Raw genomic sequence first — 18,128 nt, forward strand, 5'->3', positions numbered from 1 at the left:
CGACCTCTAAATAGGGTGTATACCAATTTTGGTGAAAATCTGACGATTTCCAGTTTTCCCAATAATTACCATAATCAGAGCCATAATTTGAAATACTGTTTAAATTTTTTATGAATAACTTCTAAAATTATAATTATGTACCTTTAAAAAATTCGTTATAACCGAAAGATCCTCAGTTATGTCTCATTAGCTACCATTGTTGAACTCAACTAAAAAGTTTTATTAGCTTGAATTATTAAAGACAAGGTTAGACCTCCTGAAGATCAAGGTATTAACTTTTTATTATTTTTAGAATTTTCACAAATCATACTTTTTTACCACTTCATTGACATACTAATTCCATTTATTCTATAGTCGATTTTTTCATGAAAATATTTTAATCATAATAATTACTAGAAAACACAAAATAACAGTTACTTTTAACATATTTTTGGTAAAATATCACCACATTTTGCTTCAATTTTTAAGACTGCATGTTTATCTGCCCTTGTAGGTCCAATATTTATTATAAGTATATTTTTATTTTCTTCTAAAGCTTGTAAAACTATCCTATAACCTAAATAAAAAAAAATAAAAAACTATTTAATATCTTAAAATGAAATATTTACCTGAGAATACAGAAAGACTAGAACCTAAAATTAACAAACTATCACAATTAGAAACTTGGTCTCTCACATTTTCTACTCTTTCCTTTGGAACATTATCACCGAAGAAAGTTATTTCTGGTTTTAAAACACCAGAACAAGCTTCACATATAGGGGGGTGAAATTTTTTTATGATGTCCTATAAGACAAATATATCAATGAAGAAAATAAGAAAAACACATTACAATCTGGTGTTTAACCATAGTAAATTTTTGTTATTTTTAATATAAAATTCAATTGAAGGGATTAAAAAGTACTCCCTCAATACAAAAAGAAATACAACGAAGTTACAATTAAGGAATAAATAATAAATCAAATTCAATACAAATTTCACTGGTTTGAAATGACGCGTAGAAAATTGTGACGTCACCTATCAGCATTTGACAGAATAGTTGACAGAGGGCGCCAGCCTCTGAAGAATTATTATGACGTGTCTAGTTCTCTGCTACCGTATTTACACCATATATCTTAGAATCACGTTAGATTTTTCTCTTTTTATTGAGATCATTATAAAATACGTTTTTATGTGGGATTATTCTTTATTACCCAATATTAAATTTACTTTTATATTTTTTACTACTAGAAATTAAAACTTAAATTTTTATAATTAACAGGTTACTGCCATTTTTATCGAAGCACTAAACACTACCAAAGTTGTTCGGATGTTCGAGGCGTTCTAGGTGGTTCGAGGGCTCGAGGTTAGATTTGTATTTTGTGGATTTTGCGTTTGGTGTTAAATACTTTGAGTTTTCAATTTTGTTTTATTGTACCCTCATTATTATTTCTGTAATGAAGGGTGTTAAAGTTTATTTTGTGAAGTGCTGTCTAAATAACTTTGAAGGCTCTCCAGAAAAAGTATTTCTAACTGTTCCTTTGGATGAAAGCCGTCCAAGAGCCTGGTTTGAAGCGGCAAGACAACAATATGTCAGCAAAAGTACAATATTTTGCTGTGAAGATCATTTTAACATAAGTTCCTTAAGTATTTTACAATTAATTTTATATCTACTTTAAAATACATTTAGAAAAATGGTTTTTATTTACCTTTGTACCTGGTAGCAAACCGTGACACTTTTGATTGCAAAAGTGTAAATTTGAAATTCTTAATATTGATTAATTTTTTTAAAAAAATGGGATGAAATTGAAGTAAAATAAAAAATACGGGTGTCATAAAATTGTATGAAGATTAAATTATTTGCAATAAAAACACTATGGTTAAACTCCGGAATTATTACATACTTACTTCTGGTATTTCTACATCTCCATCTGGCCTTATCATCTTTGTACTTTCGTTGAAATCTAAATTATTTTTCTCTAATAACTTCTCTTGAATATAAAATCTGTTGTAGATTTTGGAACACTGTAGACAAATTACCCTTAAAACAACAATAATTTTTCATCTTTTTAGGAAGAATATTTTTAGAGAATCTTTACCTATATCCTGATCCATGCAGTTCAATAACATTTTTACTTCCCGCTTTATAGTGCAAACTATCCACATTTTGTGTTATGACTGCATTGACTATTTTGTGTTCTGTTTCTAAATCTCGAATAGTGTAGTGCACACTATTTGGTTCACACTGCGAAAATCTGTAAATAGCTTTTATATCTGATTATAAGGGATATAAAACACAATTTTTAGTATACCTACCTGTACCATCCGACGAAATTTCTCGCCCAGTATCTTTGGCGTATTTGTTTTGATTTTATAAATTCTTGATGCTGAATAGGTTTATGATTTGTTCGTGCATATAATCCTACTACATCAGATCTGTAATCTGGAATACCTTAAAAGACAATAACATTTATGTTATGGAAAATTTAAAGATAGAATAGGCTTTAAAGATAAATAGTGCTTTTTTCTTTTTTCTCTTTAAAAAGTTTCTAGAACTGAGCCACAACATGACCTAGCTACCGCAGTGGAGGGTCCCACTTGGGATCTACTCTCAGTAAATACAAGTACATAATATACTGGGTGTTATATTAATTTCTGACAATGTCGTCTACAGGGCGTTGATCCTGTCTCTGAACACGATTTAATAAGGGGAAATAAAATCAACCTTGGTCACGACTTTGCCCATTAGGTTGTCTATCTTCCCAATTCAAGGGATGGCTGCAATAACCAGGCAGCTCCACTTTTTTTAAAAATGAGATTTTTAATGAATTACCCTTTAAAAAAATTGGCCGTTTGATCGTTTCCTGCAACAATCAGTTCTCTCAATATAGTACATAAATGGCGACGTTAGTTAGAGCTGTCTTGCTCTGGGTTTGCAGCAAGAACTGAGCAGCTCTTTACGATTTCCCACAAATTTATTATAAAGAAGCAGCCTAGCCACCCCTCCAATTCTTTCAATCGATGATATAATCTAATATGGTATTACAGGCAATTATATGTATAGCAAATAATGGTAATCATCGGTTACATTATTTTTTAATTATTTACATACCTGATTCTGTTGAAATTCCAGCACCAGTCAAAACCAAGAGCCTTTGGGAAGTAAATACAAAGTTTTTCAATAATTCTATATCACTTTCATTTACAGGATTGTGTTTGGGAACAAACTGTTGGGACTGCCCATTAAAATATCTATATAAAAAATATTTATGTAATCTTGTATGTTTAAAACTATTCATTTTTTATAAACTTAAACAAATAGTAATTAACAGAGGTAATTATAATCTGTTACAGTGCCTTCTATTAAAAGATCAGCCTGCGGGCGAGATTTATGACGTCACGCTAGTTAGATATAACGGATTAATAAATATGTTGTAGAATACATGGAAAACATAATTATTCCTCAGATTTTTGGTTTGTATTTTAAAAATGATATAGTTTAAATGAAATATACATAATATACAGTTAATAATTCAGACGTGGCATCAAACAGTGCCGTGGCACATATTTTTCTCTTAACCCAGCTGTTTGAGCGCTAATATTTATATTTTTTTATAGATAATTGTTTTGACCACGCCTATGGTGTATCATCCTAACTAATTACGAAAAAAACGTACTAAATGTTAACAAAAGATACAAAACTAGTATCGACGTATAGCACATATCAAGTACATATAGATGTTAATTGAAATTGAAGAATAATTATCGAATTCAATAAGAAAACGCTAAAAAGTTGGGTGGACTGTTTATTTTACCTATGAAACGTAACTCCTGGCTCTTCTTGTCGCTGTGGCTTTTACACTTGAAAGCTACACAATTCACCATTAACAAAGTTTATACAAAGTATGACTATTTATTTATAAAAATTATGGATAGATGTTAAGAAAACATTAAAATTATATACTGTCACTACACACAACAAACTATTAAAAATCGCTAAAATTGTCGCTGGTGACTGGATGATGACTCACTGTTTGGCATCAAACGAATGGCGTCTAACGTCACAAATTCTACTACAGCCCGTACAGGGGCGTTACATGTCCTTATATTCTTTAGTCATTGCATAATATACTAATTTACAATCTGTGGTATATGGTTAGGGAAGTGCATTAACCATAGACTTAAAATAAAATATAGACTGAGCATCTCATTCATAAATTGCTGGAACATGCGGTCAGACACTGTCTTGTTATTGTTGTGTTATTGTTTTAGGTTATAACGAGTGCGACACGAGCGATAGATAGGTTGTCTCTGTCGTAAACGGTCGTTCCCCGACGACTCTTGCCGAGAAACACAACACTGTCTTTCGTTTCTCAAGTACACCTGAACTCTCCGTATCATAGCCGGGTAATTTTTTATTTTAATGAAGCTATAATTAAATTAAAATATATCGTATTTAAACTTTTTTCTAGTAATAAAGAAAGAGAAACCACCATGTGTAAGGTGAAGCTTAACTGAAAAGTTTATATTTTATTAAGATTTAGGACAGTTTTTTTAAATAAAAGTTTAGAAAAAAACAATTTAGAGTCCAAAAAGGATAAAAATAATAAAATACACGTTATAGAAGAAATTTTATAATCGAAATGGGTAATTTTTGAAATTAATAATAAATTATTAATTTTAGTCAAACATTTACAACCCCTAATATTAATCAAAACAGGACCTATTCCACAGATATAATAGAATCGGCGACATTGAGAGAAAAAAAATTGATTAATTTGTATTTTTCTGGTTGTTGTTGATGTCTTATTATGTAAATTAGAGAAAAACATAAATCTGTTCCATTAAAGCAAGGGAAGGTGATAGGAAGTGGATAAAATAAAAACTACATTTATTTAACTCGGTACTGTTCTTTATTATACCGGTGCGTCTCAAAAGTGGTTTCATCTCATATAATTTTTATATTTTCAAATAAAAAACAAGATTTAGTATGTTAGTATATGAAATAAATTAGGATTGATTGATTGTATATTTTATTTATTAAATTTAGTGGAATTAGTTAATAGTATCTAATTGTTTTGGTCACTTCCTGTTTCACCGGAAATGACTATAACTTTTAATTTCTTAAACGGCACCCCTCGGTATATTTCTACTTTTATTCGATAGAAAATGACACTCTGAATAGAATGACATATCATATGTCAACTTTTTGACATTTTCGCATATGGTTTAATTGTAATTGTAACACGCGGTTTCATAACGACAATTTGACTCGAAAATACCAAGTGTGTGGTATCAATAATTTTAAATGCTTTTCCAAATATGCTAATGAATCACCCTTGTTCCATTTGAAAAATTGACATATGTATGATTAAAAAATACGATTTGTACATCTTTTAACCGGCCTAGACAAGACACGAAACCTATTAGACGATCAAAACTATTTTTCCAAGGCTCCTTTGATTAAAAACTTAGTGGATTGAAAAAAACTGGATTGAAATTTAAAAATAGGATATGTTTTTAAGCGACAATGTCAAAAGTTGACATATGATATGTCATTCCATTCAGAGTGTCATTTTCGTTATTCAATCTGTCAATCGCCATAAAACCACTACTAGTTCGAAGATTTTAATGTTTATTAAAGTGGTATCACACTTATCGAATAAAGTAGCAATATACCGAGGGTGCCTTTAAAAAATCAAAAGATGTAATCATTTCGGTGAAACAGGAAGAAGACCAATAAACAATTGAATACGTCAATAAATCCTAATTTATGTCATATACCTACTAACATACAAATCTGTTTTTTTTATCATCAAAAACAAAAACTGTTATAGGGTTAGCCACTTTTGAGACGACCCGGTATATTAAAAAATATTGTTTCATAATGTAATATCATTTTAAAATTCTTGTATGTTATTTTAGATTCTGAAGATAATTTTAGAATAAACCGGAATATATTTTTAATAAAAACATTATTAATTATTAACAGGGTTATAATTATGATTTTGTTACAATGTAAGTAAGTAAATAATGTAATGTAAGAGAAAAAATTCAGATTTTACATTTTACTAAAATATTATCTAAATAAGCGCCTTTCTACAACAACGCCACTGACTCCCAATGGGTAAATTGAGAGTTGCCTACCGGTCAAAAGTCGTTTCAAGACTTAAATGGATTATTTAAGTCAAATTTCTTGCAAATTTGGCACTGGCGAACCATATTTTATAGTTCTTGAACAGAAAAAGTCAATAAAATAAACACTTAAGCACTACAAGCTAAGAAAATGCGTTAATACAGCCGGGGAGATAGCGGCAACAAAGCTTTACCGCACACGTGCGACACGTACTACAAGGTAATAAATGAATGAATAGGCTCCCTCGCCTCTAATCGGTGTTGTCATATTGTAAAGAACTTATCCTTTTTAAACAGTATCCGACTTATAATTTAGTAGTATAAGGACTATTTAATACATCTCTGGAATATTAAAACCTACTTTATTAAACTGTAGTATTAATATCTCAATATATGTGTATAACAAGAAAAAAAATATTGATAATATTAAAGACGTGACAACATAGGCTGGATGAGGAAGGCTCGGTCGACTGTACCCAGAAGTAAACATGTGTACAAAAAATATTGTCTGTCCGCGTTGAGATGTAAATAGTGTAGTCTATATCGTTTGTCTTTATTGTGCCTAAAAGATTTTTCTTTTCGCATCATGAAAATACATCAATTAAAAAATGTTAGAGTTGATTACTTGTCATGAAGAAATGCAAGTAAGTCTATGGCATTAACAGAAAAATATCGATAATTTTTGTTTATACAAATCCTCTAATTTCGGCTTTTGACTATAGGTAGGAAGAGACTACGGTCACAGCTTACAGAATAATATGGCTTGGACACTCGCTAATTTTTCCCACGCTCGAATTTAAAACGCCCCACTCCGGACGATGCGCCGCTAACTGATTTAAGCGACCGACAGTCAGCCTTATTCGGTCGATGACGCCAACAAAACACATACACAAGAGAAGTGCGAGCGCCTTGCTAAATATTGGAAAGTGAAATTGACGTTTAAATTTGACACTGTTGACAAGTCTACTGCTACTAGCGCCCCCAATATCGCTTGTAGGAACTACGGACTAGATTGTCACGCATGGCGGGAAGTTTAAAAAAATAAAAAATTTTAATTCTTCATTTATTTTTAATTATGACATACATCAAAACACAAAAAATACACCATTTTTAAAAATATGTTTAATATCAATATCAAATATACAACAGAAATTAATTTCACCACAATAAATTAATAAAATTAAAAGAATAATGTTACAAGTAGATCAAGAGACAAAATTAATTATAACAAAACTGAAAAAAATGGCGTCATAGATGGCTTAGAAATAAAAGATATATCATAATTTTGAAAGTAAAATTATATGGGAAATGTCTTCGATCATCATTTTTAAGCCAACTGGACGATTATTTCAAACATACAAGCTGAGTTCGTTCATAGTGCTCTGAGAAATCTAGATAAACAAAGAATAATAAATTAAAAGTATTCCAGGGGAAAAGAGAGGAAAAACCTGTATCGTCTCTGATATCTGTCAGGGTATTGTTGAAAGTGTCATCTTTTTGCTCGAAGTTTTCAGGTCGATCAAAAAGATGACATTTACAACAATACTTTGCTGTAACTTTCACAAATATCAGAGAGAGTACATACAGGTATTGCCTCTCTTTTCCTCTGGGATGCTTTATATCTGTTGTTCTTTGTTTATCTATATTTCTCAGAGCATAATGCCGAACACGACTACAGTATATAATAATTTCAATATCCGAAGTGGAAAGAAAAAAGATCACCTTTCTGTTTTGTACTATGGTCCCTTTCTTCCGATGGCTCATCTCGTTGATATTTAGGAAGGATAAATAGGAAGGAAAATATAAAATTCAATTTGATTTGATGATCCTTTTCTGTCACCTAAAATCAGGAGAACGACAATGAGCATGTTAAGATGAAAAAAAAATTATCAACACTTACCTACACGTTAGTCCGAGGAGTTTTATTAAAAACCTATATATTTGCCTAAATAATTTATGTATTAAATTTGCAAAGCAAAATGCAGCGTGTAAACAAAAGAAATAAAATGGCGACAAGTCAACGTCAACGACCCGACAAGGAGAAAAGTGGTGTTCGAATAACAAATTATGGGTCACCAAAAATTGTTTTTGTCTCCTTTCAACGCACACTTTAGAAAGAAAAAGAGATGAACTGGAATACTGAAAGACTACGCGAAGGCGCACATCTTTGATGTTACTTGAATTACAGGGATATTTTGGAATTATTTTTCAGTAGAAACAAATGTCAAGGTTTTATCTGTCACTCTTGTCAATAATTTATCGGTAAGGAAGATTCCTTGTGAAAATCGCTTGTAGTCAATGTTTTCAACCATTTCCAGTTCCTCCCATAAGAAGTGTTATCCACCTGATGCATAGCCTCCACCTGTATGCGTAGGGCCGTATTACGGAAGATTTTAATTCGATTTTTTTTCTTATATTTAACCTTTAACCATAGGTATTTGTGCTTTATTTCAATTTTATTTTTATTGATGGAATGGGAAAAGGTTTTCTCTGGACGTGTGGCTGCTGGTTGCACAAATAATTATGGAAATAATTCAAAATATAGTCTGTTTAATTTTCAATTCAATTCAAATGTTCAATTCAAAGAGTATATTCACACTTTTTAGAGCTTTTCAAAACGATGAAGACTACTTATTTGGAGGCTTGCTAATGCCAAGTGACCATTTTTTATTTAGTTTCCTCATTGGAGGCTATTATTTATAAGCTTTATTTAACTTGCTTTGTGTATGTAACTTCAGATCCTCTTTTCAGCTGGTTTCCTTGGCATCTATGTATGTATGTATGTTTGTTCGGATGCAAATCTTGTAAGCTAAATTAAAACCACTTCCTTTTATTGTAGGAGATTGAAATTTGGCATGTAGGTTCAGTCCCGATGACAATACATTTTTTTGCAAGGCATGACCCGAATTTTGGACAGCTGTCAAAAAATGGCGGCATTTTGAGGTTTTTGATTTTTTAAAATTCTATTTATGAATGGATCGGGCTGAAATTATATATATGTTATATCATATTTAACCTTCAAATGACCTTATTTACTCTTTATACTTATTTATTGTTATTCATTGTTTATTCCAAAGTTAAACGTATCTCTTTCGTTCTAATATAACTCATAAACAATCATATTATGCTTCTTGAGAATCTTTCCAACTACGATGTTCCCATGGTATCTTCAGTAAACAAGTCGTAGGATTCCATGATGGGAAGCGAAGACTCAGCAACTTTAAGAATATTTAAGCCGATCTCTTTCCCAGGAGGAACAACTCTCGAACGCGCAACAAAGGTGACGTAAGAGTCATTGACAAATTATATAGACCCATCCGTGTCGTATCGAAGTTCATATAATAATTTTTGTATCTTTATAAAAATTAATAAAGTGTTTTTTAAGTATCTTAATGTTTTTTAAAAATAATAAAAGTGAAAGATAAAATCTAACATACATAGGGATATATATAGCAGCATATATATATATATATATATATATATATATATATATATATATATATATATATATATATATATATATATATATATATATATATATATATATATATATATATATATATATATATATATATATATATATATATATAGTATATATATATATATATATATATATATATATATATATATATATATATATATATATATATATAACTCGACAGTTACTTATAGGGAAACAGAATGGCAACACTGCCTATTGAGAACGCATGCATTATTGGATTTTTCTGCCGACTCGTCCCGTCGCGTCGTCTATCGACGAGCGAGGCCGAGGTTTCAACCATAAAAACTCTTGCCGCGAGTAATGAACAATTTAACAACCTGCATGCTGATAGGAGGGAGACAAATACAGATATTTTGAGTAAGGGTATAAAAATGTTTGAACTGGCAATAAATAAATGGTTTTTGAAATAAACTTGTATATACATATGAAAAAAATATATGGGCGGCCATCTTGAAAAATGACAGTTTAATGACATGTCACTAATTTCAAAGTCAACTGGATTTTCATAAAATTGATATATATAGGATGGCCATGGGCTAAAATGAAAGAAAAAAAGTTTGAGCTGTCCAAATTTGACAAAGCTGTCAAAAATTTCAAAGTTGTCCGATTTTGATAAAAAATTGATATAGGACGTACCTATGGCGAAAATAGAAAAAAAAAATGTTGAGTTGTCAAATTTGACAGTTGTCAAAAAATATGGAATTAAAGTTGGGGTCCGATTTTGATAAAAATCGATGATGGCCGCCGGGCTAAAATGAGAGAAAAGGTTAATTTTGAGCTGTCAAATGTGACAGCTGTCAAATAATTTTTTTAAATTTGTCCGATTTTTGATAAAAATCGATATATTGGATGCCCCCTACCCCATAGTCGGTTTTCATTTTATTTGTCTCACATTTGAACTGTCAAATTTGACAGCTCACAGAATCATAACTATAATACAAGGACACTCAGTTACGTTTTTTTAAGTTCTCCTTTTTTAATGAAAATCGATATACATATTATTAGGATCCCATAGAAAGTTATTTAAGAAAAAAAAATTGAGTTTAAGTGTGTGGCACTGAGAAACAAGCATAACTAAAAAGTAGATGATAAATTTTATAAAAAAACCTTTTTTAAAAACAAGCTTTTATTTAAATACACTAAAAAGAATAAAATAAACTCTTTTTCTTTAAAACTTTTATTATAAACTTAGAACGTCATTACACAATTTTAATATTAGATATATAAAAGCTTGTCGCGAGATTTCTCTACATCGATAAACAAGTAAATTAACTAAAACCTGTGTCTACCCTGTCTCATTCTCAAAGTTTCTGTTATGATAGACCACTAGACCAGGAATTACAAGATAAAGTTGTCGTACCAGATTTTTATGAGTGCAAATGTACACTCAAATCTCGCGACAAGCTTTTATATAATATTAAAATTGTGTAATGACGTTATAAGTTCATAATAAAAGTTCTAAAGAAAAAGTTTATTTTATTCTTTTTAGTGTATTTAAATAAAAACTTGTTTTTAAAAAAGTTTTTTTATAAAATTTTTCAGAACAATTTTGAAGAACTTTTCTTAAATGAAAATATATTATGTAAATTCGTTAAATTATTTCAGACAATTAAATTCAACCATCAATCAAAATTTTCCTATAATGTATTTTTTGTTAAATTTATACGCAAAAGTTAGAAATTATTATACCTTAAAGAATATTACTAAGAACTTAAATGTAGCAAACAAAAACCGAAAGCTCCTAATTTAGAAACATTCGTAAATAACTATAAGTAATCAATGTACTTATTTCATTTTGCTGTTATTTCTAGAAATAAATTAATTAATTTGTTTTTTAAATGTTTTTCTTTGAGAATGCATATTTATTTAAAGTCAACAATTTAAAAAACGTGTATCTAAATTATGTTCTAGCACCAGTCGAATAATTTTTTACGTCACGCGTAAAATTTTTTTTGAATACATTTATTGATGATTGATGTAGGAGTTGGAAAAGCATCATCTCTGGGCTGACTGAGCTTACGCGGCTTTTGGTTTGGCGAGAGCTCGCCGCTCCAGTGTTCCCTCTCTTCGAATCGCAAATCCGAGCGTAAAAGATCAAAGCGGCACGCTACACTGTCCGGAGCTTGCTTTTTACTTAAGCTGTGCTACGGTAATGGTCGAGGGATCCCCGGTGGCTGACCTTGAAACGAGTTTTTTGCTGCATATAGTCACAGACACTACGCAGGCGGCGCACATCTTTGATGTTGCCAGATCTCGTAAGTTATTTTGGAATTATTTTCAGTAGAAAACAAATATGTGCTTTTCTTAGTGTTTTTGTCAATATATACCGTATGATCGAAAAAAACGGCGTCCAGTTGACTTGGAAATGACGCGACGATTGAGGACATTTCCCTATATAAAATGACAGCGATCTTCATTTTAGTAGTCATCGCTGACGCTATTTTTTTTTTCAATCATAGTACGCGGTATATTATTTATATTATTATTTTAACATTTCGCACAACACGTGAACGCTTATTATGATTGGAAACAGTCTGACATTTGCTCGCGCAAGAGTCATTCCAATATCTGCATGGTTGCCGGAACAGTACGCAGAAGGTTTTGAAGTTGGTTTTGTTGCAGCATGTATTTTCATAGTCAATAAAATTAAATAGAAATAAAACTCTAGATTCCCATAATTAATCTAATTGCTCTAGATTAGTATGCTACGTTTAAAAAGTGCTTCATTAAAAATTCGGATGTGTCCAAGTTTTTTATTTTTTTTTATTTTTAAATGCTGTAGCTCCATGTCATGTTCATAATAGTTTTTTTTAACATTCCATCAAAACTACGGAGGCTTTAAAAGGCCTTTTAGCCTCCGTAATTAAAATTGTAGAATCAGCTTCAGCAACATTAACAGTTACCTTGTTTAATTCTGCTATACATATATTGCATTAATTTTTTCTACCACCTACCACCTTAAGATTTCTCTTTTTTTACACCTAATTTATGTGATTTTCTTAGCATATATGATTTATAAACAATATTTTCCTAATGGAAGGGATTTGAATAGGATATGCAAAATTAAGATATTTTAGCATTTATTTTCAGACAAAGCATAATATTGTATTAAGATTAAGACATAACAAATATTAGTGGGAGGCGGGTGATGGAGTCTGATATTAGGAAGGGTTATCTGGAGTTTTCTGTTTTGGTAGAAGGTGGAAGTAATTCCCTCCGTTAAATGGGCATTTTATTGGGGTAAATCACAAACGCTAACTAAGTCTCTAATTTGGTCTTGTAGTCTTGTATAAACATAGATATAAAACTAATAAGATCAAAACTCAACCTTCACCATATTGTCAAGATTTGGTATTTTAGAAACAAGAAATTACAGTAAATTAAGAAAAGAATATCAAAAGTACACGATATTAAATACTGTAATGTATTCTACGACACAAACCATCTCCCTTCTAAAGAGAAAAAAGATAAAACATAAAACTTATTCAGCTTATTTTAGTCTTATCAACACACTCTTCGGGGTAAAATATTTGTCTAAAAATTCCTATTAATCCACTAACTTGATATTTTTAAGAAATTATGATACAAACATTATAATCAAAGTATGTAAAATGTTACCTCTATCTCCCATTGACGTGTATTGTTCTATAAGACTCGTCATGGTAGTACCACGGCATATAAATCACACGGCAGGCTGATCTCCGCTTTGTTGGCAGAATCTAGTCATTATGTCTTCTGATATCTTGCTTCTTTAAAAAGAGGGAACGCCATAGGGAACGCTACGCGCATACCTTGCGCATCGCCGCCATTATGGGTGCCAGCGACAGAAATTAACCAGTGTCGTAGCCAGTCGTAGTCTTTTTCCATCGACAACATAGTTACGGCCAGGGTTCGGAAAACCTACATGTTACTTTTAAAACTGGCCACATAAACTACATTACATGTAGTTAATGTAGTTTATGTAGAATGTGTAGTATATGTAACTTTCAAATATCAAAGGTTTGAGGTGATGTTATAAGAAGTTGAAGCTTTTAAGGTCGATTTATAAACTCTACAGTTGGCTTTGGATTTGGCGTTGGCGTTGGTTTGCCGTCGTCTGTTCGTCAGCGCCGCAAAATCGCATTTATAAACTCGACGGTTGACAGTTGGCTTTGGCCGTTTTGGGCAGATCTAACCTTGACATTTTTGTTTACTTTTTACTTAAGAGTAGCAGAGTCTATAGTGCGTTTTTAGAGACGAAAGTGTTTAAAGTTTTGGTTTTTTGTTCGAGATTTGCATACAATTTGCCACGGTATTATGAGAACTCCGTCTCCAGGTTAGTAACTTTATAGTACAGTCGCATGTTCTCATTTTCAGTGATTACATTTTCTTGCGACGTACCGTTGGAGTTCATGCCATCTTCGTTGAGAGACAGAGTGTATCCCGGTTCAGCGCGGAAGATGGGAGGATATCTTCTTGCGTTTGGGTGAGTGGATCTCGGGGCGGCATCACCCGCCATGCTGACACCTTATTAGGGGTTATTGGGAAAATTTGGAATTCTCATACTTCAAAACTAGATGTAAACAAAGCATCACGTGATCGTTTCTTTACTACCATTCTATTGGCTGTAACGTCATTTGCTACGTGGAAGCTACGGACGGCGAACCGCCGCGAACGGTAAAAGTTAAACATAATTCCAAGTCCGACGGCAACCGGGCGCCAAAGCCAACGCCAACCGTGTTTATAAATGCTCTTATGGTAATATACAGTTTTAAGAATTGGGCGGCGGCGCCAACGCCAAAGCCAAATCCAACTGTGAGTTTATAAATCCTACTTTAAAAATACATAATGTATTTAAGAAAACGGAAGAAATATGGCTTTAAATATATTTTTCATCATATTATCTCTATTGCACCCCTCATACAAAGGAAAATTATTCATAATATCAATACATAGTTTATTAACATAGCGTTTCATGTAATTAATGAACTGGAAAGACGCTGCCTGCATATACCCTTGCGCACGCCGCCATTATGGGTGCCAGCGAAAAAACTTACACGTAGGTTAATCGGGTAAATTTACGTCTTAATAACTACTTCCGAACCCACGGTTACGGCAGCTTTGAGTCAGTAGCGTGCGGCTTAATTTATTTCATTCTTTTCTGGAGCGATATATTTTGTTTTATTTTTGTTTATTGTGTGATATATTTGGTTTTTGTAGTTTAGTAGTACAATGGAAGTTCGAAATTCTTTTAGTTTTAATACTCAATCATTGTCTACGGCATTCAAAGTAATTTTTATTACTAGGTATCCTGCAAAATGACAAACAAGATTCATTTCTAAATTACTGTTTTTCTGATTATAGGTATCTATTTTTAATTTTTATGGATAGCTCATGACAATTCAGAGAGAAAAGAACAGAGGTCTCGTTGTTTTTTATAAGGTCTGCCGTTTTTAATAAGATGTTTGCCAGATCATTTTGGCAATTTTCAGTACCCGTGTGTAATATTCGGACACAAAGTTTTTTAAATGTTCTTCTAAACTGGATAAATTTATCCTGGATGGGAATAATGATAGGTTTACAAGATATTGGAATTACAAGAATTACAGGAATTACAAGGTAAAGTTGTCGTACCAGATTTTGAGTGCAACGGTACACTCAAATCTCGCGACAAGCTTTTATATAATATAAAATTGTGTAATGACGTTATAAGTTCATAATAAAAGTTTTAAAGAAGAAGTTTACTTTTTCTTTTTAATGTATTTAAATAAAAGCTTGTTTTTAAAAAGTTTTTTTCTTAAATTTATTTTTTACTTTTTAAATTATGCTGGTTTCTCAGTGCCACACACTTAAACTCAATTCTTTTTCTTAAATAACTTCCTATGGGCATCCTAATAATATCTATGTATATGGATTTTCATAAAAAAAAGGAGCACTTAAAAAAACGACAGCTGTCACAGACAGTTCAAATGTGAGACAAATAAATTGAAAACCGACTATGGGGTAGGGAGATCGAATATATCGATTTTTATCAAAATTGGACAACTTTGAGATTTTTTTGACAGCTGTTAAATTTGACAGTTCAATTTTTTTTCTTTCATTTTAACCCATGGCCATCCTATATATAGATTTTTATCAAAATCGGACATTGAAATTTTTTTGACAGCTGTTAAATTTGACAGCTTATTTTTTTTTTCTTTCATTTTAGTCCATGGCCATTCTATATATATCGATTTTTATCAAAATCGGACAACTTTGAAATTTTTTTGACAGCTGTCAAATTTGACAGCTCAAATTGACGACTCGGTTTTTTTGACGGCTCGGCTTTTAAAATATAGTCAAACGTTTATATTTAAATTCATCAGTTACTTTTCCTTTTTTTTTTCCTTTAACTGATTTGTTAATTTGTGCAATTTGAATAATAAATTTGTGCAATTATAATAATAAATTTGTGCAAATAATAATATTTGTGCAATTTGAATAATACAAAATTTGCTATGTTTATTGATGGACATAATGCGAACGTAGCCTCTTTAGATTGTTCAATAGATATTTTATTGGGTATTTCTTTAATTCTTGTTTGTAACTCCTGGCATGTTTTTAATTTTAATTGTCTATTCTCTAAAGTTAAATGTTTAGCTGATTTTTTATTTTTACTTTTTGAGAGGAGTATGCAGCGGTTAACGATTCATTTGTTTAGATAAAATTATTGTGTAAATAAAATTCAGTTTCAGTCAATTACAGTATTTTTTTAATACGATCCTGTCTATCAATAGTTTATTTTCTGGGAAATTTTTTGATACGTTTTAATCCGGCCCTGACTCGGCACCCATAATGGCGTTTTGAAGGTCAATTTTTATAGAAATTTTAAACAATAAGATCTGGACAGAGTTAGTCTGCCGTGTGATTTATATGCCGTAGTAGTACTTTAATACATATAACCAAAACTAATGTTGCCTGTAAATAACTAGAAATTATATAACTTGGATGTAATAAATAATGTGTCATATTGATGATACAAAATAATTCTAATAAGTTTAAAAACCATGAAGAAAAAATCTTGTTATTATTATATTAATTGTATGTTATTATTATATTAATTAGTATAATAAATTTAATCTTAAGATATTAACCAGTTCGTTTTAAAAATATTCTACCAGATTCATATTTGACATAAAACATATGTTTACCGCTGGGTAACGGTAAATACCGAAGGTATAATTTTCGTAAACGCCTATTTATGTTAAATTATGTAATATGGGCAATATGGGGTATTGGTGTGGATCCGTTGGCTGACCTTGAAACGAGTTTTTGCTGTATATAGTCACAGATACTACGCATGCGCACATCGTCGATGTAGCCAGATTGCAAGTTATTTTGGAGTTATTTTCAGTAGAAAATAAATAAGGTTTATTTCAGTGACGGCAATATATACATATCATTTACCTATGTTATTATTTTAATATTTCGCACAACACGTGAACGCTTATTATGTAGGTATTATCATAGTCAATAAAATTAAATAGAAATAAAACTCTTCATTGCTATAATTAATCTAATTGCTCTAGATTATTATGCTACGCTTAAAATATGCTTTGTTAAAAATTAGGAAAAATAAAAAGGGTATGTCCAAATTTCTTCTTTTTTTAATTTTTAAATGCTGGTAGCTCCATATCATGTTCATAATAGGTTTTATAACATTTCATTAAAACTACGTGGGCCTTAAAAAGGCCTTTTATCATCCGTAATTATAACTGTAGAATCAGCAATATTAATTGGTACCTTGTTTAATTCTGCTTATACATATTATATTGCATTAATTTTTCCGCTACCTTAAGATTTTTCTTACCTTACACCTAATTTATGTGATTTTCTTAGCATATATGATTTATAAACAATATTTTTCCTGAAGGATATGCAAGTATTAAGATATCTTAACATTTATTCTCCACACCATAAAGCATATTGACATAAAAAAATTATAACAAATATCTTAATATAAATCATAAATTAACTTAATTAAGTCTTAAGTTGGTCTGTGTATAAATCTAATAAGATCAAAAATGAACCTTCACCATATTATCAAGATTTTTGTATTCCAGAAAAGAAATTACAGTAAATTAAGAAAAGAATATCAAAGTACAGGAATATCATGTATTCTAGGACACAAACCATATCCCTTCTAAAGAGAAAAAGATAAAACATAAAGCATATTTTAATCTTATCAGAGCATTCATCGATATATGCCTACAATTGCTATTAATCCACTAACTTCATATTTTTAAGAAATTATGATACAAACACTATAATCAAACTAGGTAAAATGTTACCTCTATCTCACTGACTTGTATTGTGCTGTAAGACTCATCATGCGGTAGTACCGTATGATCGAAAAAAAAACGGTGTCAGTATGATGACTATGAAATGAACATCGCTGTCATTTTATATGTAAAATTATATGGGGATGTCATCGATAGTCATTTCCAAGCCAACTGCACGCCGTTTTTTTTCGATCATACGGTACTTCAATATACAT

General features: G+C 30.9%; 1 protein-coding gene across 1 annotated transcript; it reads right to left on the bottom strand.

Annotated features, from left to right (window-relative positions):
- Positions 1 to 262: 262 nt before the first annotated feature.
- Positions 263 to 3,334, bottom strand: LOC115885055 (NAD-dependent protein deacylase Sirt4). The gene is made up of 6 exons (XM_030903816.1): positions 3,089 to 3,334; positions 2,293 to 2,428; positions 2,076 to 2,231; positions 1,885 to 2,017; positions 609 to 783; positions 263 to 556 (listed from the first exon to the last, which is right to left on the bottom strand). The coding sequence occupies exons 1-6, from the start codon at positions 3,273 to 3,275 to the stop codon at positions 420 to 422; spliced, it is 924 nt and encodes a 307-aa protein (XP_030759676.1). The 5' UTR covers positions 3,276 to 3,334; the 3' UTR covers positions 263 to 419.
- Between the last annotated feature and the right edge of the window lie 14,794 nt (positions 3,335 to 18,128).

The sequence above is a fragment of the Sitophilus oryzae genome, unplaced genomic scaffold (assembly GCF_002938485.1).
Source record: "Sitophilus oryzae breed Bouriz unplaced genomic scaffold, Soryzae_2.0 scaffold_359_pilon_pilon, whole genome shotgun sequence".
NCBI lineage: Eukaryota > Metazoa > Arthropoda > Insecta > Coleoptera > Curculionidae > Sitophilus > Sitophilus oryzae.